The sequence below is a fragment of the Phascolarctos cinereus genome, unplaced genomic scaffold, assembly GCF_003287225.1.
Source record: "Phascolarctos cinereus isolate Bilbo 61053 unplaced genomic scaffold, phaCin_HiC Scaffold_4;HRSCAF=312, whole genome shotgun sequence".
Lineage (NCBI taxonomy): Eukaryota > Metazoa > Chordata > Mammalia > Diprotodontia > Phascolarctidae > Phascolarctos > Phascolarctos cinereus.
This window is the reverse complement of record NW_027555847.1, coordinates 55,187,599-55,210,189: the sequence shown is the minus strand read 5'-3', so window position 1 is coordinate 55,210,189 and position 22,591 is coordinate 55,187,599. Positions and strand designations below refer to the sequence as shown.

The 22,591-nt window shown below is 42.6% G+C and overlaps 1 protein-coding gene across 1 annotated transcript in view; it reads right to left on the bottom strand.

Annotated features, from left to right (window-relative positions):
* Positions 1 to 22,591, bottom strand: part of SYN2 (synapsin II) — a 265,548-nt gene that overhangs the window by 29,456 nt on the left and 213,501 nt on the right. The window contains exons 6-9 of the mRNA XM_020981071.2: positions 9,795 to 9,857; positions 8,630 to 8,772; positions 4,890 to 4,964; positions 3,866 to 3,968 (exon numbers count right to left, since the gene is read on the bottom strand). Of these exons, the coding sequence (XP_020836730.1) occupies positions 3,866 to 3,968; positions 4,890 to 4,964; positions 8,630 to 8,772; positions 9,795 to 9,857 (384 nt within the window). The remainder of the gene's footprint in view (positions 1 to 3,865; positions 3,969 to 4,889; positions 4,965 to 8,629; positions 8,773 to 9,794; positions 9,858 to 22,591) is intronic.

Genomic DNA, 22,591 nt, shown 5'->3' with positions numbered 1-22,591 from the left:
AGCCCTTTCTCATCACTAACACCTCACATATATATAGCACGTAGCAGTTTATGAAGCATTGTCTCCTACACTATCTCTTTAATTTGTGAGAAGTAGCCTCTGAAAAACCAAAACATACACATAACCAGATAATAATGGCTAATGTTTATATGATGCTTTATATGTATTATCTATATGTGTGTATGTATTATTATGCTATGTATGTAATAATATACATATTATTATATGTATTATCTCATCTGATCCTCACGTCAACCCTGGGAGGTAGGAGCCATTATTTTACAAACGAGAAAACCGAGGTTGAACATGGTTAAGGGCCTGCCTTATGGCAGGTGAGCCTGGAGCCAGAATCTGAGTTCCAATCCAGCCTCAGACACTTACTAGCTCTGTCACCCTGGGTAAGTAATTTAACCCTGTTTGCCTCAGTTTCCTTATCTGTAAAATGAGCTAGAGAAGGAAATGGCAAACCAGGATCTTTGCCAAGAAAACCTCAAATGGGGTCACGAAGAGTCAGATGTGAATGAAAGACAACTAAACAACAAAGCAACCCGCTCAGGGTCATAGGCAGGATTTGAACTCAGGTCCCCAAGCCCAACACTTTATCCACCATCTCATCAAACTGCCTCAAAAAGGGCTAAAAGTCCCTAAGGCCAGGTTGCCTACAAAAAAGGGAAATGGTGGAATCTGAAGGAGATTTTGGGGTACATATGGAAGGGGAAATCAATCTGAAAGTTGGCCCAGAAATGCCTTCTGATGAGCTGGGGGTGCCCCAGGTAATCCTCAGTGCAGATCAGCTTTGCACTGGCTGTCCCCCAAGCCTGGAATGGGCTTCCTCCTCCCCTCCACCTACTGGCTTCCCTGGCTTCTCTCAAGGCTCAGCTCAAATCCTGCCTCCTTCAGGAGGCCTTTCTGGCGCACCCCTTGAGAGCCATCCCTCAGAACTTAGTTTCTGTTTATTCTGTAAATACCTGGTATGCACACACAGTTATTTGCATATTACCTCTCCCATTTGACTGTGAACTCCTTGAGGATAGGAGATATTTTGGTCTTTCTTTGCATCCCTAGTGCTTAGCAAAATTCTTGTTGACTAATTGGGAAATCCTTGTGTGTGTTTTTAAGGAAAAAAAAATTTAAGGTTTTCTTGAGAAGCATACCTCAAATCTGGCTCTTTATCACGTTTTACCCTGTATTGACATTGAACTGTGTGTGAATGAGGGGTGGGGGGCGTCGTGTTTGTCCTATAGACTATGAGTCTTTGACCCTGTGCCAGAGCTAGGCACGCAGTATAGACTCAATCTTAGAAGGAAGGAAAAAGGAAGGAAGGAGGTTAGGAAAGAAAGAAAGGAGGGAGGAAAGGAGGAAAGAAAGGAGGGAGGAAAGGAAGAAAGAAGAGAGGAAGGAAGGAAAGGAGAAAGGAAGGGAGGAAGGAAGGAAATGAGGAAGGAAGGAAAAAAGGGAGGGAGGGAGGAAAAAGGAGGTAGGAAGGGAGGAAAGAAGGGAGGAAGGAAGGAAGGAAGAAAGAGACGGAGAAAAGGAGAGAAGTCAGAAAGCAAACCATGGCTTGATTCTCTGCCCAGTTTCTTCTAGGACCCTAACTCTCCACTCCTATGGATGCTGTAGGGCACCACTAGTGTCCCCCCAAACCTGGAAGGGACAAGGTTCAGGGGAATAAATGGAAAAGGACTCTGCCAGAAGTAGAACTAGGTGCCCACTCTGAGGGCCGCCCAACAACCATGGTCACTGGCTGCTTCAGAGCAGCTTTGTCTTAACTCACCTTTCCTTGACCGTTTTTCCTTTCCTGCCACTCTGCCTATCTCCTCATCTCCCCTCCCTTCTCATTCCTCTTCTACATCATTTCTCCCTGCTTCATCTCCCCTTATCTGCCTTCTCCCCATTTCCCTCCCTTTGCCTTCCTCTCACCTCTTCATCTTTTCTTCCCGTTTCCTTGTTTCTCTCCCCTGAATCCTTTTCCCTACTCATCTTCTCTTGGCATCTTCCCCCAATATTTCCTCACCACTCTAATTTGGGGCAAAGTTGTCATTGAGCTCCACACACACACACACACACACACACACACACACACACACACACACACCCAGAGGAGAGAAGTAGCTGAGGCAGTGGGCAGTGGAGGCAAAGGGAAATGTGGTTAAGGGCCATGGCTGGAAGCAGGGGTGTGGTAAGTTCTCAGAAAGGAAGCTATTAGAGGAATCAGGCAAGCAGAGAGTGACGGTGCCACAGAACTTACTCATCCACCCCCAGCCACAAGTGGGGCACATGGCCTTCCAATGTGTGATCCAAAGGACGCCCACAAGACAGCCCCAGACTTTGGCTCCCTCCTCCTAGGCCTCCCCACCCCTCGTTGGCAACAGGTCTTCATGCACATGGCTATATGTAGGAGCCATGTGTCCTATAGGTAGGCAGGACTTCTCATAAGAGGATGAAGTAGTCCTTATAGGGGGTGCTTTGAAGGGCTTCCAGAAAATCCAGGTGAATTCTGAGGTCTCTTCCAGCTCTAAATCTGTGACCCTTTGATCCCAAGATCCCTCCAAGTCCAGGAACTACAGGGCCCAACATTTCTGCCATTTTCAATTTATTCCTTTGGGTTGGCTCTGGAATCAGGAAGACTTGAGCTCAAATCCAACCTCTGACACTTACTGTGTGACCCTGGGCAAGTCATTTAACCTCTGTTTGGCTTAGTTTCCTCAGCTGTAAAATGGGGATAATAGCAATAATTAACAGCATCTACTTTGAGGATCAAATGAGATAACATTTGTTGGTTTTTTTTCCCAAAAACGTGCTCAGCACAGTGCCTGGAACATAGTAGGCGCTATATAAATGCTTATTCCCTCCCTCCCCCAATCCTTGTTTAAAACACAAATGGTAGAAGGATTGATATATTGTCCTTGATACTCCCATTTATCAGATACGTTTGTAGTTGGCAGGAGAGACCAGATATGTATGTGGAGGAGGAAGAGGGTGGCCGGAATGCCAAGTTCCTTCTAAGTCTAAAGTGATGATGTTATCATTCTATGTCCCTAGTTATTTCTATTAGAGTGTAAGCTCCTTGAGGGCAGGGCTTGTTTTTGCCTTTCTTTACATTCCTAGTGCTTAGCACAGAGCCTGGTATATAGGTCCCTGCTTAATACAGCCAGGTCCTGGTTAGTGAGATTAATTAACCCTCGAGGTGGTTGCATTATTAGAATTTGTACTATATACTTCCATTTAGCTAGAACCAATGACCATATTTTACATATTTACAGCTATGAACAGTGTGAATTCAAATACATGGGACCACTTCACAGGATTCATTATTAGCACAGTGATTCAAAGTTAGTTGAGAAGAGAGTCTGACACATTGCAAACATGGTGATTTATCCAAAGTCAGACAGCAAGTTAGTCATAGTAACGAGGATATGAAACCAGAGTTCCTGACTCCCATTTTCCAGGGGTGGTGGGGTTTTTGTTTGTTTGTTTTCCAATGCCACAATATACCTCCTCCTCCTCCTCCTCTCCCAGGGAGAATGACATCTGAGCAGGGGTCCTAGGAGAAAACATGGTGTCATCTCTGGTTTTTAGAATACAAAAGGCCAAAAAGACCTGGACTTTGGAAAACTCCCACCCCTTGACTACTGGGGGTATAGGGGAGGTTCTGCTTCCTAGGACCATAAGATGCAATAGTTTGAAACATTTCCCTACATCAAGATGCTGTTTCTCAGCCCCAGGAACTTCCAACAGGTCACTGAGTCTTCTCTGTGGCTTCTTAACCCAAAAGCAAGAGTTACAGACCAAGGGATGCCTACCTCGGCCCTTTTCTTCCCTCATCTGACATAAAGTCCAACCTGCCTGCCTGAGTCAGACTTACCTCAAAAATGTAGTCCTTCCCGTCCTTGCCATGCACAGCCTTGACAGCACAGATATCCAGGCCTCCGAATATTTCGGAGCAGGAATCCACCCACAGCTTATATCTGCAAAAGGGAAGGGAGGTACGGGTGAAGAATGGATGGATCCAAATAGCTCACTGAAAACTTAACTCTCCCTTCCCTTTCTTCTAACCCCTTACCATCCCCTCTGCATGCCCCAAGGTCATTCCTGCAACTGCATCTTTGCATATGCTGTGACTTCAGCCTAGAATACTCTCCCTTCCTCTCCGACCATCCATATCTCTCCTGTCTTTAAAGGCTCAACTCAAACCCAATTTATCCACAAAGTTTTCCCTCTAACACTGGCACCCCCTCAGTAATATCTCCCTCTGCTAATGACACTTAGTACGCCTGTGACCATGAGCAAGTCAACCTCTCCGAGCCTCAGTTTTTCCATTTGTGAAATGGGAATAATGGTACATGTAATACTTACCTCACAAAGTTGTCAGGATCAAATGAAGCAATTTATGTAAAGCATTTAGCAAATTCTCAAGTGCTGACTAAATGTCTGCTATGATTATATTATTGTTCTTGTTATTATTATTGCTAGCATGTAACACTTAAGAATCTGTACCTTCTCAATAACATGTAAATACTGCTCTGGATTGGTCATGCAAACAGGTCTTGCTTCTCTAACTAGACTGCCAGGCCCTTGAAGGCAAGGACTGTGTCTTAAGCTTTATATATCCTAGCGCAGACCTGGTTGCAAAGTAATAACCTAATACATTTTGTTGGATGGATGGATAGTTGGATGGAAGGATGAATGGACATATGGATGGATGGATAGATGAATAGATACATAGATGGATGGATGGATGGGTAGATGAATAAACAAAATGTTTGAGTTTGTGCATCTGCTTTTTGCCTTCTATCCCTTGATTTATGTTCATCCATTCTGTTGCCCCCTTTTCAATCCTTGGGGTGCTCAGAAAGTCATGCTATGGGCTCAAAAGCTTGTTTACTCACCTGTCTGACATAGCAATCTGCTCTAGCATTGCAGATCCAGTGTTTGTCTTCCAGTTTCCTGAGATGGATGTCCTCCTAGAACAAGCACCCAGGCCAGGCCAGGGGGGACAGTGAGTTATTGGCTGGGAGGAGGGCAAGAACAGTCTCCCTTCCATGGAGCCAGCTGACACTTTCCTCCCCACACCTCCATTTCCCCTGGGTCTGAGGTCTAATCTGTTTGGTCCAGAGCCAAGTTCAGAAGACTATTCAAGACTATCTCTCTTGGCTAAACTATCAGTGGTCAGTCTCAGTAGGAATTCTGGGAACAACTTTATGCTAACTCTCAGGATCATTGATTTAAAACTGGAAGGGACCTCAGAGACTATCACCTCATTTTACAGATGAGGAAACTGAGGCCCAGAGAGGTTAAGTGACTTGCCTGAGATCTTTCTGAGTTCTCTTGATTTGAGGCCTGGCTCATTACCATCCCCTATAGTCTATCTCTTAGGCCCTGCATGGTGTAGTGGGGAAACCCCTCCCCCCCCCCCATCAGATATGGAATCTAAGGAATTAGGTTTACCTCCTGGCCCCATTACTTATCAGTTGTATAATTGGGGGGAGGGGAGTCACTTGATCTTTCTTTCAGTTGCCTCATCTGTGAAATGGGGATAATGATTCACTACTTACTTCACAGGGCTGTTGAAAGGATTAAATAAGTTAACATGTGCACAATATTTTATAATTATGTTTAGTTATATACTAATAGCTAGCATTTATATAGTGCTGTAAGGTTTGAAAGTGCTTTACAAATATAATAGTGACTGAACAACAGACAATGATTGTTGGTTATTAGAGGAGATCAGCTAACATTAAGTGAGGCACCCTAGAATGGCTATAATTAATAGTCTTCAAAGCTGATTCCCTACTGTATTCATCTGGGGCCATTGATCCACAAGTCAGATATTCTTTCCGCATCTCCTGCTTGGCTGACTTCTGTTGATGAGGGAGAAGCCATTATCTCTACCTGATACTGCCTGTTAATGCTTTTTGAAAGGGCTGGAGGTCTTGTCTCTATCAGGGGTAACTAACTCTCTAGAAAAATCAGTCAGGGTTGATTTTCCTAGATTTCCATGATATTGCTCCCTCCAGGTTTCCCTCCTTCCTGTGTGCCTTCTCAGCCTCCTTTGCTGAATTTTCATCTGGGTCATGCCCACCGACTATGGGTGTCCTTCTAAACTCTGTGCTCAGGCCTCTTCTTTTTTCTCTCTATAGTCTCTTATTTGGTGGTCTTAGAGCTCTCCTGCATTCAGTTACGATCTCTATGAAGATGATTCCCAGATCGACATATCTGGCTCTATTATTTCTTTCAAATGCCAGTTTCCATCCCTGCCTGCCTTTTTACGTCCATACGCACTGTTTGTGCCCGACCCATGACAGAGACCTCCGAGTGTGCACTGGTCTGGTCCACCACAGTCAGACACACTGTAGCTTGACCCCAACATAGTCATGCGATCGGTCCTCTTGGAGCACAGAGGACAAAAACCATAATGACCTTTTGAACACCCTGCACTGGATGTGCTGGAAACATGTCAAATTCCGCACGTCCGAAAGAACTCATTCTTTTCCCCTCCAAACCTTTCTACCTAAATTTCCCATCACCACCATCCTCCCAGTTCCCCAGGCTCACATTCATGGTATCATCCTCAACTCCTCACTTGGGCTAACCCTGAATATCCAATCTTGGGTCAAATCTTCTGGTTTCTACCTTCACAGCATCTCTTATGAATGTCTCCTTCTCTCTAATCACTCAGCTGCTTCTCTGGTTCAGAATATCATCATTTATTGCCCAGACTGTGTAACAACCTTCTAATATTTCTGTCTGCATCAGTTTTCTCCCCACTCCAATCCATCCTCCATTCAGCTGCCAAGGTGATTTTCCTAAAACACAAGTCTGACCACATCCCTCCCTTCCTCAGTATACTGCAGTGGCTGCCTATTGGTTCCAGGACCAAATATAAAATCCTGTGGTTGACACTGAAAGCTCTTTACCCTCTTCAGGCTTCTTACACTTTACTCCCCTCCACGTCCACTGCCACTGAATGACACTGGATTTCTTGCCGTTCTTCACATCAGACACTCCAACTCTGACTCTGCCTTTACACCCTCTTCTTTGGGCCTGAAATGCTCTCTCTCCTCATCTCTGACTCCTAACTTCCATGGCTTCCTTCAAAACTCAGGCAGCTCATATCTCACCTCCTGCAGAAGACCTCTCCCTGCTCCAAACCACAAGGTTAGTCACTTCCCTCTGACATTTCCTTGCATTGACCCTGGATACAGCTTATATTCTAATTGTTATTTACCCACTAGAATGATTTCTTTGAGAGCAAGGATCATATTTCCTCTTTTTTTTATATCCCCAGCCCTGATTAGAGCGCCTGGAACATAATATTTGTTGTTGTTCAATCATTTCAGTCATGCCCAACTCTTTGTGATCCCATTTGGGGTATCCAATATACAAAAACAATGAACAGATACGTACACATATATGATGCATACACACAACATATAAACATATGTGTGTATATAGACATATATGTATGTATGTAAAACCAAGAGCCATTTACCGCTAAATAAGTGGTAAAAAGATATGAACAGTTATCAAAAGAAGAATCATAAACTATTAACAACCACTTGAAAGAATGCTCCAAATTACTAATAAGAGAAATGAATAATCAAATAATAATAATGAATAATAAATAATCAAGTAATCAAATAATCCTGAGGTTTTCACACCCCATAAATTAACAAAGATGGCAAAAAATGGAACTAGTCAATGCTGGAAGGGACGTGGGAAGATAAGCATACTAATGCATCGTTGGTGGAGCCACAAAACAGTAAAACCACTTTGGAAAACAATTTGGAATTGTGCAAATAAAGTGAATGAAATGTCCGTACCCTCTGACCCAGAGATTTCATTTCTAGGCTTATACTTCAAGGAGGTCATTGATAAGAAGAAAGTCCTTAATAGAGTAGAATATTTATAGAAACTTTTTTTTTGTGATTGCAAAGACTTGAAAACAAAGTGGATGTCCATTGATTAGGAAATAGCTAAACAAACTGTGGCACGTGAATATAATGGAATGTTATTGTGCTCTAACAAATGACGAATGTGGTGAATACAGAGAATCATGGAAAGATCTATGTGAACTGATGCAGAGTAGAGTAATCAGAACCAAGAAAACAACATACATAGTAACTACAACAATGTAAAGGGAAAGAAAAACCACATATGCATAAAAAAATCAAAAGCAAATATTGAAAAATTATAAAGAAACAGCATGGCTTGAAAGAAGAGATATGAAAAGTCACTCCCACCCCAACCCTTTGGTGAGGTGGAAGGTTCACAAACATTGTACATTATTCTAAGATTTATTTTGACGTATTAATCAGTTATGCTGATCTTTCCTTCTTTTTTTTATATTTAACAATACTATTTGTTATATGGGGTGGCTCTCTGGAGGGAAAGCGATAGAGACACGGGAAAACTATGGTGATGTAAAAAACAAAATGCACTGCTACCCCCCCCACCTTTTAAAAATATGTTATTATATAATAAACAGAATAATAAACGGGATCTCCTCTTGGTGTTTCCCAATGGGTTGGATCCAATGAAGCTAGGAGTCAGATCCCATTTGTAAGACAGAAGCTTCTAACCCCTAGTTTATGAGAAAGAGGGTTGTGATCTCAAGGGTCTGACTTACATGTAAGCTTTATAGTTGTTGCCAATCTTTTGAATCCGGATGTCATACTTGGCATCAATGAATGGCTCAGCAGTGGCATAGGTCTGGGTGAGGGCCACCACGCTGGCGATATCCTGGAAGTCATAATGATTCTCCACCTTTACCTGGTAGTGGAGCAAGGTTGTGAGAGAAGGAGGAGCAAATGCGAGGGAAAGGGAGAAGAATCGTGAAGCAGGACCCCCAAATCCATTTGGCTGAAAACCGTTCGATGATCACCTGGCTCCTACACTTTCCCACAAGTCTCTCTGCCTCTCCTACTACTTTATACTTCTCTAGGCCCCTCTTCCTGGGCTTAGAAACTATCCGTGGTCTTCTACAACTAACACAGTTCTCTCCCACTCCTCATCGTTTTTGCAACAGAAATCTAACCAAAACAGGGAATACAACAGGGATTCTAAACATTTTTGTGGGGGGGGGGCCTGGGCCCCTTTGGCAGTCTGGTAAAGCCTATGGACCCTTTCTCAGCATAATGCTTTTAGATACATTTTAAAAAATACACAGGAAACCAATTATATTGAAATATAGTTCTCAAAAAATTTTTTTAAGTCATGGATCTCTGGTTAAAGCCCTTGAAATAGAGAGAGAAGAGAAAGCCATGCTTTCTTACCAGCCCTGCTTTCAATTTTCCTTAAAGTTCATTCCCTACATTCTGTTAGCTCATGACTGAAATAGCCTGGCTGAATTTGCTTCCTTGCTAGAACTGCAAGTCTGGCATGGTAGGCTTTCTCCAAGAAAGGCGTTCAGAACATGGTTTCCTTTGATGCTTGGTGGCAAAACAAAATAAAACAAAACAAAACAAAACAAAAAAACAAGGTTCTGTTCAGGATAGATATTGCCACCACACTCCATGGCATTAGGGTGAATGCAACCAGTCCAGTCCACGTGTTCAAAGTGGGACAAGGTTATCTGGTATTGTTGGTATAGAACCAGGGCTCTTAGCTGAAGCTTTCAGAACTAAGATCTGCAGAGTTACAGAGTAGCTCAGGGACCCTCTCTCAGTGTGGATGTTCACCTTGAATAGAAGAGAGGGAAGAAGAGCGTTGATCTGAGCTGCTCTCAGAAACTTGTCCCTTCCCACATACATTTCGGGCCCTCTTTGCTGCTCTCTTGGCTTCTTGTAACTTACCTTCCCCATGCCCGCGTGTGCATGCCCGATCTTTACCACCACAGGGAACGTTGGTAGAGTCAGCTAGAGACAAGAGAGAAAAGAGTAGGATTTGTCCCTCATCCAGCAACCAGGCTCAGGCCAAACCAACTCTCTTCTGAGGTTGGGGCTAACCCTGGCTTGGGCCCCACGTTTCTTCTGCCCAGGATTCCGCTGCTGGCCAAGCTTGCCCTGAATGTGACTACAGTGAACAGCTGATGAAGGAGAAGCCAACCTTGCTTCATCAGGACCAGGTCGTGCCAAACTAACCTAATTTTCTTTTTTGACAAGGCTATTAGACTGGTATGGAGTGAATGTAGCATAGGAGAGAGAAGGCTGGGCTTGGTATCAGGAAGACTTTGGATCAAACCCTGCCCTAATACTTGCTGCATCTGTAAAATGGCACCCACCTCCAGGGTTGTTGTGAGGATAAAATGAGATCATATTTGTAAAGCAAATTTTTTTTGCTTTATTTACAAATTGTTTTGCAAACCTTAAAGCATATATAATTGAGCTGTTACTGGGCCACTAAGGACAGAATTAGGAGTAAAGATAGGAAGCTATAATGACGCAGGTGTAGACTTGGAAATCAGGCAAGCCATAAAATTTCCATATATCTCAGGCCAGTTCCTGGTATTTATCCACTAAGTCATAGATAGGTGACAATCTGCATAGGAGGGAGCTCCCACACTGGGAATTCCCTATGCTGAACAAATGACAACTGTACCATGCGTTCCTTCACAAATTTGCGTATTAGATCAGGGAAATGCCATAGATTTAACTTATGTCTTTCACTTATATTATTTTTTGACATTCTTTTCTTTTTTATTTAGTTTTTTATCTTTCCCCAGTTACACTTAAAAACAATTTTTAACATTCTTTTTTAGGATAAGCTAGGTGATGCAATGGGTAGAGCTCCAGCCTTGGAGTTAGGAGGACCTAGGTTCAAATCCAGCCTCAGACACTTGACACTTACTAGCTGTGTGACCCTGGGTAAATCACAACCCCCATTGCCTCACCAAAAAAAAAAAAATCATTCATTTTTAAAACTTTGAGTTCCAAGCTTATGGAAGTGATTGTTGATAAATCAAAATAAATTAATTTAAAAAACAAGAACAAATTCTCTCCCTTCCTACCTCCCTACCATCCCCTCAATGAGAAGTCAAGCAATTCTATACAGGTTTTACATGTGTAGTCATGCAAAAGATTTCCATAACAGTCATGTTTATTTCACTTATATTATTAATTTATTAGTATCTAAATTATATTTTAACAAAAAAATTTGAAGTTGCTCATAACATTTTTGTTTAAAAATTGGAGAAATATGGGCTACATGATAGTACAGTGAGATGCTTTTAAAACTTGTTATCTGTCTGGACGCAAAGAAGGAAGGACACAAGCATTCACTAGGTGCCTACTAGGTTACAGGCACTGTGCCAAGAGCTTTACAAATATCTCATCTGATCCTCACAACCCTGTGGGGTAGGTGCCCTTATTATGCAACAGAGGCAGAAAGCGGCTAAGTGACTTGTCCAGGGATTTTTATTGGTGTAATTGACACCAAAGAAGATAAAGCACCATCTCCTTTGCTGCTTCACCCTAAGGACCGCAGGAACTTTCCACCTGACTTTGGCTAAAATCTATTTTGCGTTAACTTCCATTAATACAACATGAACTTCTCGAGAGCAAGGTCGGTTTTGCTTTTCTCTTTGTATCCCTAGATAGAGTGCTTCATACGTTTGTCGTTTGGTTGTTTCAGTCATGTCAGATTCTTTGTGACCCCATTTAGGGTTTTCTTGGCAGAGATACTGGAGTCGTTTGCCATTTCTTTCTCTAGTCCATTATACAGATGAGGAAATTGAGGCAAAGTAGGTTAAGTAACTTGCCAGGGTCACACAGCTAGTAAGTGCCTGAGTCCAGATTTGAACTCAGGGAGATGATTTCAGGTATGGCATTCCATCCACTGTACCACTTAGCTGCCCAACTTCATACATAGTTAAGTGCTTAATATGTTTTTTCATTCATTCATTCATTCATTCATTCATTCATTCACTCATGGTATCCAGAAGCTGAAAATCTTCTGGCTTCTGGTAAAGGCCACATGTGGAAGACTAAGTTCAGTCCTGGGAGGCATATTTTTAGCAGAACATTGATAATCTAGAGAAAATCAACATAAGGTTGACAAAGATGGTCAAAGCCATAGAAATTATGTGATATGAGGATTGATGAAAGGCATGGAGGAGGTTTTGCCTGGAGAATAGAAGACTTATGAGGGGCATGATTGCTATCTTCAAGTATCTGAAAGGCTGCTATGTGGGAGAGAGAGGGTCAGCCAGATGGTACGGTGGGTTGAGTGCTGGACCTTATGTCAGGAAGACCTGAATTCAAATCCCAGCTCAGATGCTTACTAGCTGTGTGACCTTGGGCAGCTCACTTAGTCTCAGTTTCCTCATCTGTAAAATGGTACCTAGCTCTCAGGGTTGTTGTGAGGGGAAAACAAGAACATATTTGTAAAGCAATTAGCAAACCTTAAAGAGCTATGTAAACAGGAGTTATTACTTAGCTACCAAAGGCAGAATTAGGAGTAAGAAGAGGAAGCTATGATGAGGCATGTGTAGACTTGAAAGTCAGGAAAAACTTCTTCAACAACGAGAGCTGTCCAAGAAAGAAATGAGCTGTTTTGGGAGGCAGCAGGTTCTGTCTCACTAGATGTCTTCAAACAGAAGCTAGACAGGGATGGTGCAGAGCCTATTTTTGATCAGTTGCATGTTGGACCTAGCTGGCTTCTGAAAGTGTCTCCTCCATAGCTTTTTCCATCAGATGCTAAATGTTTGTTTGATGTGGTCCCCCATCTCTACCCTTTTCCCCTAACCTCACTGTGTCCCCTCTTTCAAGGACTCTCAAGCTGATCCCTTAGCCATATTTCTCTCACTCGCCTCTGCCTTCCCAATGCTCAGAACCATTCTCTCTCCTCTCCTCAAACAAAACTTACCACCCTCACAGAATTCCAGATGTGGAAGGAATCTCCAGGCCAATCCAGACTTGACCAAGAAGCTTCTCTCTAGCATACATCAGAAGTGGTCATTTGGCTTTTGTGTGATGACCTCTAGTGAGAAGGAACCGATTCCTTTCTAAGGCAGCCCCACCCTTTTTTTTTTTTTACTTTAGAATAGTGCTAATTGTTTGGATGTTTTTCCTCACCTTGAGTTTTTAAAAAGAGCTGTTTATTTTATTAATTTGTCATCCTGTCTTGTCTTCCCTCCCTCAATTGGAATCTGTTGAACTAATTCACTAAGTCACCAGTTAGTCACTAAGCAATTATTAAACGTTTATTATGTGTCAAGCACTGTGCTTGAAACCAAGGAAGTTAAAAAAACAGTCCTGCCCTCAGGAAGTTTGCATCCTAATGAAGGATACAATGTGTGAATGACTAGGTACATATGAGAAATATACAGAGTATATGTAATACAATAAAATAAAATTTAAAAATGAAATATAAATAAATATCCAGAGTAGATGGAAGATAATTTGAGAGGGGAAGGCATCATTAGTAAGACAGTAGAAAACTACATTACAAACCTCCCAAGGTATCAGCATTTGAAAGAGAATTTTTGAAGGCTAGCGATGCTTTAGCTGACAAAGAATTGTTCTAAAGTTAAGGCAAGAGAAGTAAAGAAGCCTTTAGTAGGCACTTACTGTATGCCATGCACTGTGCTAAGTCTTGGGGACACAGAGAAAATCAAAGCCAATCCCTGATCTTAAGGAGCTCCCAGTCTAATGAGTTAGACAACATACAAACCATTATGTAAGACAAGACACCCAAACCAGGTAAGTTGTAGAAAGCCTCTGAGGGAAGGCATTAAGATTAAAGAGATTGAGAAAAGGCTCCTTGCACAAAGTAGGATTTCAGCTGAGACTTGAAGGAAGTCAGAGAAGCCTGGAAGCAGATACAAGAGCATTCCAGGCATGGTGGACAGCCAGTGGTAATGCACTGAGTCTAGAGATGGAGCATCTTGCTCGAGGAATAGCCAGGAGTCTAGCATAATAGCAGAATTATAGGCACTGAGACTACCAGGCATGACAGGAGGCAGTGAGGTGTGGTGGAAAGAGCACCAGACTGGGGATCAGGAGATGAGGGTTCTAGTCCCTGCTCTTCCATTAACTAGTGCTGTGACTTTGGGCAAATTTCTTCTCGGGGCCTCAGTTTCCCTATCTGTAAAATTAGGCAGTTGGACAAATTATTTTTAAGGTCCCTTTTAGCTCTATGATCCTTTATCATTCTATGATTTTACAAACTATTTTTGAACTCAAGATACGAGAATCCTGAAGGCCACAGAAGGGTAACCTTTTATTTTTTTCCAAATCAGCCTTAGTCCTTGAACTTTTGTTTTTCTTTCCTGGACATCATCATCCTCAGTCCTATAAAGGGAACTGCTGACAGAAGTAGGTTTTAAAAAGAAAAACATTTTATTTTTTTTTCTTCCTAGAAAATGTTGTTGCTGCTGATGGAAAGTTAGCCCATATGGGGACCCTGGAGCTAACCACAGGCACTGGGAGTGCCTTCAATGAGGCTTTCCACATTCCTGCTCTGTGGCCAGGGTGGCCTCTGCTTGGTGGGATTGAGGGCAAGATTAGAGAGGGACAGGAGACAGATCTGGAGGCAGGAAGAAGAAAGAAAGATGTCTGCCCTGTCTTGAACCCCAGGAGCTCTCTGGCTTTATCCCTTTCAGACCTAGAGTACACTGACTCATAGTAGAAATAGAGAATTTTTAGGCTGGGAAAGGACCTAGAGACCATCTAAATTAACTTAGCCTTTTCACAGATAAGGAAACTGAGGACCAGAGAGGGAGAAATTTGTTCAAAGTCACATGTGACAGACGTGAGTAGAATCAGGTTTCTTGACTTCCCTTTTCTTTTCCTCTCTCTCTTTCTTTCCTTTCCGTCCTTCTTTCTTCCCTCCTCTTTCCTTCCTTCCTTCTCTCCCTCCCCCCTCCATTCCTTCCTTCCTTCTTTCCTCCCTCCCTTTCTTCCTTCCTTCTTTCCTTCCTTTCTCTGTACCTCACTTCCTTTTTGCTTCCCTCTCTCCCTCCCTTCCTCACTGCTTCCCTTTCCCTTCTTCCTTTTTGCCTATTTTTCTTTTTCTTTTTTCTCTACTTTCTCTTCTTTTCCTTCCTGTCTCCCTCTATATAAATAATGAATATTTTGTTGATGCTTTAAAAAATGCTGCCATTACTATCACTTTCCAATATCCCACTCCCAACTCTCTTTTGTAATAAAGAAATAGAGTTAAGCAAAACAAACCAATACATTGGCTGTGCCCGACAATTATATATGCCATTCCATACCCAGTCCACCACCTTTATATTCAGAGGAGAAAATCATGCTTTAATATGAGGTCTCTGAAGTTAAGATTGGTTTCTCTGATAAGGTTCTGATGCCTTACAATGTTGCTTTCCTTTATATCATTGCAGTCTTAAGTAAATTGTTTTCCTGGTTCTGCTTCCTTCATTTTGCATCTGTTCATATAAATCTTTCCAAATTTCTTCTAACATGTTTCCTGTTATATCATGATCAATCAGCCAATATGCGGAGAATTCCTACTATAAGTTCTGTCCCACTCAAGGGACTGTGGGTGCTATGGAGACAGGGTCCTTATTTTCAAAGACTTTATGGTCTAATTGGGAATCTGGGACAAGTACACTAAAAGACAGTGAACAACATGAGACAGAGAGCTCATTGTGTTGCTTGGGCAGTGTGGTAGAGATAGCACTAGAATACCTATTGCCTGGAAATTCCATCATTAAAGAAAGTATCTCTGGAGGAGCGGAGCCAAGATGGTGGAATGAAAGCAGTGACCTGCTGAGCTCTCCCCCAAACCCCTCCAAATACCCATAAAAAAATGTCTCTAAACAAATTCTAAAGCAGCAGAACTCACAAAAAGACAGAGTAAAACAAATTTCCAGCCCAAGACAACCTGGATGGTTGATCAGAAAGGTATATCGTACCAAGTGGGGAGAAGAGCACAGTGTGGCATGGGTGCACAGGCTGCAACGAACCTGGAGTAGGCCTCATAGGACTGAATCGCAGGCAGCTGTGGCAGTTTCCAGACTTCTCAACCCATGAACACCAAAGACAACCTAGAAGGTCAGTGGGAAAAGTCTGTTTCTGAGGTGGTGAGAGAGGAGTGAGGGGTCTCAGCTCCATTCCCTGAGGTAATTGGCCCCAGGGAGGCAGCTGCCTCCTGAGCTTCTGACCCACAGACTGAGGGAGAATCAAGTGGCTGATCAGAGGTGAATTGCAGGGATCTCTTTGCTGGTGCTGAGGCAAGAATCTCTTGCTTTGCCCATGCTTGGATCTAGGTCACAGTTCTGGGTAGTGGTCCTAGGATGAGGATGAGTGCTGGCACGGTGGAGCTTGTAGTGGAGGTGGAGAGAAAACCCTCCTCACATTTCCAAGAGAGAAAAGACTGCTTGTGGCTAGTCACTCATAGACCAGAGCACAGGCCAGGAAAAGAGTAAATACCTTGCCCCTTATCATACCACCTTGGAAGAAGTGAAAATTTACAGGTCCCTACAAGTATCTCTGAAAACAGCTGTACAAACCCCCGAAGCTTGGGACAGTACATTCTCCACATTGGAAGCAGACTCTTACCTTAACAAAGAGTTTAAAACTCAAGTAGTTGGCTGGGATCATGAGCAAACGCAAAAAAGATCAGACTATATTATCTTACTTTGGTGACAAAGAAGATCAAAAATACAACCAGAAGAAGACAACAAAGTCAAAGCTCCTACATCCAAAGCCTCCAAGAAAAATATGAATCAGTCCCAGGCCTTGGAAGAGCTCAAAAGGGATTTTGAGAAGCAAGTAAGAAGTAGAGGAAAAACTGGGAAGAGAAATGAGAGTGATGCAAGAAAATCATGAAAAAAAGTCAACAGCTTGCTAAAGGAGACCCAAAAAAATACTGAAGAAAATAACACCTTAAAAAATAGCCTAACCCAAATGGCAAAAGAGGTCCAAAAAGCCAATGAGGAGAAAATGCCCTAAAAAGAAAAATTGGCCAAATGGAAAAGGAAGTCCAAAAGACTTACTGAAGAAAATACTTCCTTAAAAATTAGAATAGAGCAATTGGAAGCTAGTGACTTTATGAGAAATCAAGACACTGTAAAACAAATCCAAAAGAATGAAAAATTAGAAAACAATGTGAAATATCTCATTGGAAAAACAACTGACCTGGAAAATAGATCCAGGAGAGAGAATTTAAAAATTATTGGACTATCTGAAAGCCATGATCAAAAAAAGAGCCTAGACATCATCTTTCAAGAAATTATCAAGGAAAACTGCCCTGATATTTTAGAACCAGAGGGCAAAATAGAAATTGAAAGAATCCACTATCTCCTCCTGAAAGAGATCCCCAAAGGAAAACTCCTAGGAATATTGTAGCCAAATTCCAGAGTTCCCAGGTCAAGGAGAAAATATTGCAAGCAGCCAGAAAGAAACAATTCAAGTATGTGGAAACACAATCAGGATAACACAAGATTTAGCAGCTTCTACATTAAAGGACCTCAGGGCGTGGAAATAATATCCTGGAGGGCAAAGGAGATAGGATTACAACCAAGAATCACCTACCCAGCAAAACTGAGTATAATCCTTCAGGGGAAAAAATGGTCATTCAGTAAAATAGGGGACTTTCAAGCATTCTTGATGAAAAGACCAGAGCTGAATAGAAAATTTGACTTTCAAATACAAGACTCAAGTGGAACATGAAGAGGTAAACAGGAAAGAGAAATCATAAGAGACTTATTAAGGTTGAACTGTTTACATTCCTGCATGGAAAGATGATATTTATAACTCATGAGACCTTTGTCAGTATTAGGGTAGTTGGAGGAAAAAATTATATGTATGTATATAGATATAGATAGATAGAGGGCACAGGATGAGTTGAAGATGAAGGGGTCATATCTGGAGAATAAAAGTAAGGGGTAAGAGAGGATTATACTAGGAGAAGAGAAAGGGAGAGGTAGAATGGGGTAAATTATCTCACAAAACAGACAAAGAAAAGTCTTACAGTGGAGGGGAAACAGGGGAAGGTGAGAGGAATGAGGAATCTTATTCTCATAGGATTTGGCTTAAGGAGGGAATAACATACACATTCAATTGGGTATGGAAATCTGTCTTACCCTACAGGAAAATAGGGGGGGGGGACAAGAGAGCAGGGGGATGATAGAGAGAGGGCAGATTGGGAAAGGGGTAATCAGAAGAAATACTTCTGAGGAGGGACAGGGTCAAAAGAAAGAATAGAATAAATGGGAGGGCAGGATAGGATTAAGGGAAATAGAGTTAGTTTTTCACAACATGTCTACTATGGAAGTGTTTTGCATAACTGCACATGTACCTATATTGAGTTGCTTGCCTTTTCAATGAGGGTGGGTGGGGTGGGAGGAAGGGAGAAAATTTGGAACCCAAAGTTTTAAAAAACATGTTTAAAAAAATGTTTTCACATGCAACTAGGAAATAAGAAATACAGGAAATGAGGTACAGAAATCTATCCTGCCCTACAGGAAAATAGAAGGGGAAGGGGATAAGAGAAGGGGGGAGGAGAGATAGAAGAGAGGGCAGAGTAGGGGAAGGGGTATTCAGAATGCATGCCATCTTGGAGTGGGAGGAGGGGCACGATGGGGTGAAAATTTGGAATTCAAAATCTTGTGGAAGTGAATGTTGAAAACCAAAAATAAATTTATATTTAAAAAAAGAAAAAAAAAGAAATTCCACCATTTAAGAATTGTTCTTTTAGCTTAAAACCTTGTCCCCTGTTAAAAATGAAAACCCAAAAGCTATTTCACCTCTATGACCTCAGTGTCCTCAACTATAAATTGAGGAAGTAGGTCTTGATAAAGGGACTTGAAGCTCCCTTTTGGTTTTAATGTTATCATCCTATGATTTCTTGAAATCATCTGTGAAGACTGGGGTAGGGGCTCTGGAGATCCCTAGATTCCATTTTATCTGAGAGAAGGGAAGAGAAAGGAAGAGAGAATGATGATGGGAGTGATCTTTCTGGATGGTACCCAAGATGGAAAGAAAGATTATCTAAGGTACACAAAGGCATTCTAAGTGGAAGGGAAGGGAAGAGGGAGAACTGGAAATAATCTATTCCTTTCACGATTTTGCTCCCAGCCATTCCTGGGAGAACCGTTAATAAATCTGTTCAATTCATATATTTAGAGCTGGAAGGGACCTTAAAGATCTGATCTATACCATTTTATAGATGAGGAAACTGAGGCCCAGAAAGGCTGTGACTTGATTAAGGTCAGATGGGTCTTAAGGAGTAGTGTTAGAATTTGAACACAGGTCTTCTGACTCCAAAACCAATATTCCTACTATATTTTCCTCTCTGGCCTCAGTCTCCTCATCTGTAAAACGGCTTAGATTAGATCTAAAGTCCTTTTCATATTTTATATTCCACGTTTCATGGCTCCTGATAGACAAGGGCAAGCACCTATGTCAGATACCTTTCTGGAGTAGGTGGGGAATTATCCTGGGTTCTCTGGGGGATGTGCAGTCAGAGGAGACAGATTCAATATCTGTTTCAAGAGCTACTTCCCTAACATGTTTCTCCACATAGACTTGGGAGAAAAAGCAAGTGACTTCCAGAGAGAAGAGTTGGCAGGGCCTCCTGGTGAGGGGGACAACCCCTCTCTCATTAGTCCAGCCACAGGTTTTCCCATGATGCTTCAGTGGTGGAATCCTCTGGACACCACAGGCACCAAAAGTAGTCATGTGAGAAAATACAGTGAAACCCAAGACTCCAGATGGGGCCAACTGGCTATCCCATGGGAGAGCCGGAAACATGGCCTTATACGGGTTGCTCTAATTGCTTATCATCATCCATTTGTGGGAGTTAGTCTCAGCCCTTACCAGAGGACTGAAGGCATTTCAAGGAGTTTTCCACAAAGCAATTGAGGATTCAGAGGAAATCCCTGGTGATAGATCCATGATGTGGTGTGAGCCTGGCAAGGGATTCAACTACAGCTATGGCAGTAAGAGTAGAAAGGGAAGGATGGCTGTAAAACAACAACAACAACAACAGAGAACAGCCTTTTCTGCTCATAGAATATGCCTTAGATTCTTCTCCTCAATTTCATTTCTTGCTCTCAACTGGTTATCACTCAACTCTGCTAAAATGCCGGCTAATATGGTGTACTCTGCAATCCCTCAGGGTCACATATTTTGAGCTGGAAAGCCATGGCATAAGAGGCTATTAAGTCCAACCCCTTCATCTTACAGATAAGAAAACCGAGGCATATTTTCCTAGGGTTACACAGTGAGCAAGTGTCCAATGTATAGCATATGAACCCATATTTCTGTCTTCAAGTCCAGTGCCCTTTCTATTACATCACAGGTTCTCAATGACCATGCCAGTGAAGCATATAGCCTGGTAGGGCTGACCAATTAAGAAAGCCCATCACTCTATTTGTCTTTTGTTTGAAGACCTGCCCAGTGAAGTTCAGAGGTGCTCATCACCAGAAGGATGGCTGCAGGGTAATGAGATTTCCATAAAAGAGTAGGTACCAATCTGTAGAGAGGTTTTGACGTAAGTCCTTTGATCACAGATCTGGGACTGGAAGTGACCAGGAAGGTCCTTTAGCTCAGAGGTGTCAAAGAGGAGGACCCTCTCAGGCATCCCAGAATCTGATTAAAATATAATTAGGAAATATGCAACAAGATAAATTACAATATAATAGAACATAGATAATGTTAATATGTGGTTTTCCAAGTTAATAGGCAGGCAGCAGGGATCCTTATATAAGGATTGATAACTCCCATTTCTATCTATCTGAGTTTGACTCTGCTGCTCTGGTTCAACCCTGTTTGCCCACTGATGGGGAAATGGAAGCCAAACTCACGCAAGTAGTAGGCATCATAGGCAGGATTAAACCCAAGTTTTCTGACTCCAGAATCAGCATTCCTTTCCTTGTGCCATGCCCACATAATTCACCAACTCTTGTGTTGGCTGCTAAGTTTTACCCTCCCAGGGATATCTGAATTTTCCTGTTTATCTCTGGAAGACTGGGTAGCATGGTTATTTTAGAATGAATCTGTTGTTTAATGCCTTCTATTAGAGATTTGTGAAAACCAGCAACAATCATTCTAAAGCGGAGAGGAAGCACTAGATTTGGAAATAAGACTTCATGTTGAATTTGGGGTCTGCCAGATTTTGGGCAAGTGACTGCTTGGTCTCTGGACCTCAGTTTGTTGTTCAGTTATTTTCAGTTGTGTCTGACTTTTTGTGACCCCATTTGGGGTTTTCTCGGCAAAGATACTGGTGTGGTTTGCCATTTCCTTCTCCAATTCATTTTATACATGAGGAAACTGAAGTAAATAGGGTGAAGTCACTTGCCCAGGGTCAATAGCTAGTAAGTATCTGAGGCCAGATTTTAATTCAATTACTTCCTCTGAAAGAAAGAAAGAAAGAAAGAGAAAGAAAGGGGAAGGAAGGAAAGACGGAAGGAAGAAAATAAAAAGAAAAGGTAATAAGGCACTAGAAATAGATGTTTGGTAAGGTCTTCAACTCTATTATTAGCCAATAATAATTTCCTAGTGGGCAGTTGAGAAGATTATCTTCTGTAAGTTATTCTGCATTGGTGGTTGCCTATTTTATCAATTCAAGAAGTTCATAATGCATCTCCGCTGAAATGAAAACAAGGTATGGTATTGACAATTCTAGGTCAGAAGGTCTGCGGCATTTTTCCCAAGAGGATGTAACTTGTCCAACATTCCATGCAAGGTTGGGAGCATGATTCTCTGCCCCCTGTTCTTCATTCTCTGCCTACTTTGCCTTAATCCAACATTTTCTATATTAGACCAGCCTAGGAGTCAGCAATCTTTTTCAATCAGTGTGTCAAGTGTTCATTCATTCACTTCTTTGGTGGTGATAATGGGGGGGAAAGAGGACTACAGAGGCTGAAGGGGCCTGCCTGGTTCCTCTAAATCTGAGGAAGAGGTGAATCCAGGGATATCCTGGAAGAATTCTCTGAAGCCTTAGTTCCCAGGAATCTTGGTGGCATGGGATGGTCAGGGAGTCATAGGGGGAAGGCTCAAAACAAGTCCTTCCTCATGCCTGTCCCACACCACCAGCCCCTATGGTCCTATAACCCATCTTTTGTGCCTCCTCAGGCATGCATGCTACAGGTTGCCAAGCCTGGACCAGCCCTGTCAACCACAGGCATCCTCCTCTCTTCCTATCTGGCTAATCCTGTAGCATCCAGCCAATCTGGCTAAGGCCTCAGTGTGGGGTACAGGTCCTCTCTTCCTCTTGCTTGGCCTTGACTCCCCAGGACAAGCTGCAGTAGTAGGAAGGTCAGCAGAGCAGGGTTGAGAGGTCAGTTAGAGAGCCAGAGTGAAAGTGACAGACTCTGGGTTCCTGTATGTCTGAAGCCCAGCCTTCCACCCTCCCCCACTCCAGGGAAAATCACAGGAAGGGAACTGGTTCAGATGCCAACTGTCCGCGGAGCCTGGGACCCTGGGCATGGGAAAGAGATTCAAACGCTGCTGTTGCTGGCGCCTTTCCCTCAGAGAGAGGCAGCCCTCTCTGCCTCTCTGTTTGCTGTTTGTTTGGGGACTCACAAATAGGGCATTGAAAACACTTCCTGCAGCTGAATGACGCCCTGTGTCGCCTACCGCAGGCGGGCACTGTGGCCCAGCTCGCAGGCTGGCTGCCTTTGGGGGGAAGCCTGCAGGGCGGGGTGGGGAAGAGGGGGTTCCCGCAATGCCCTCTCCTCTCC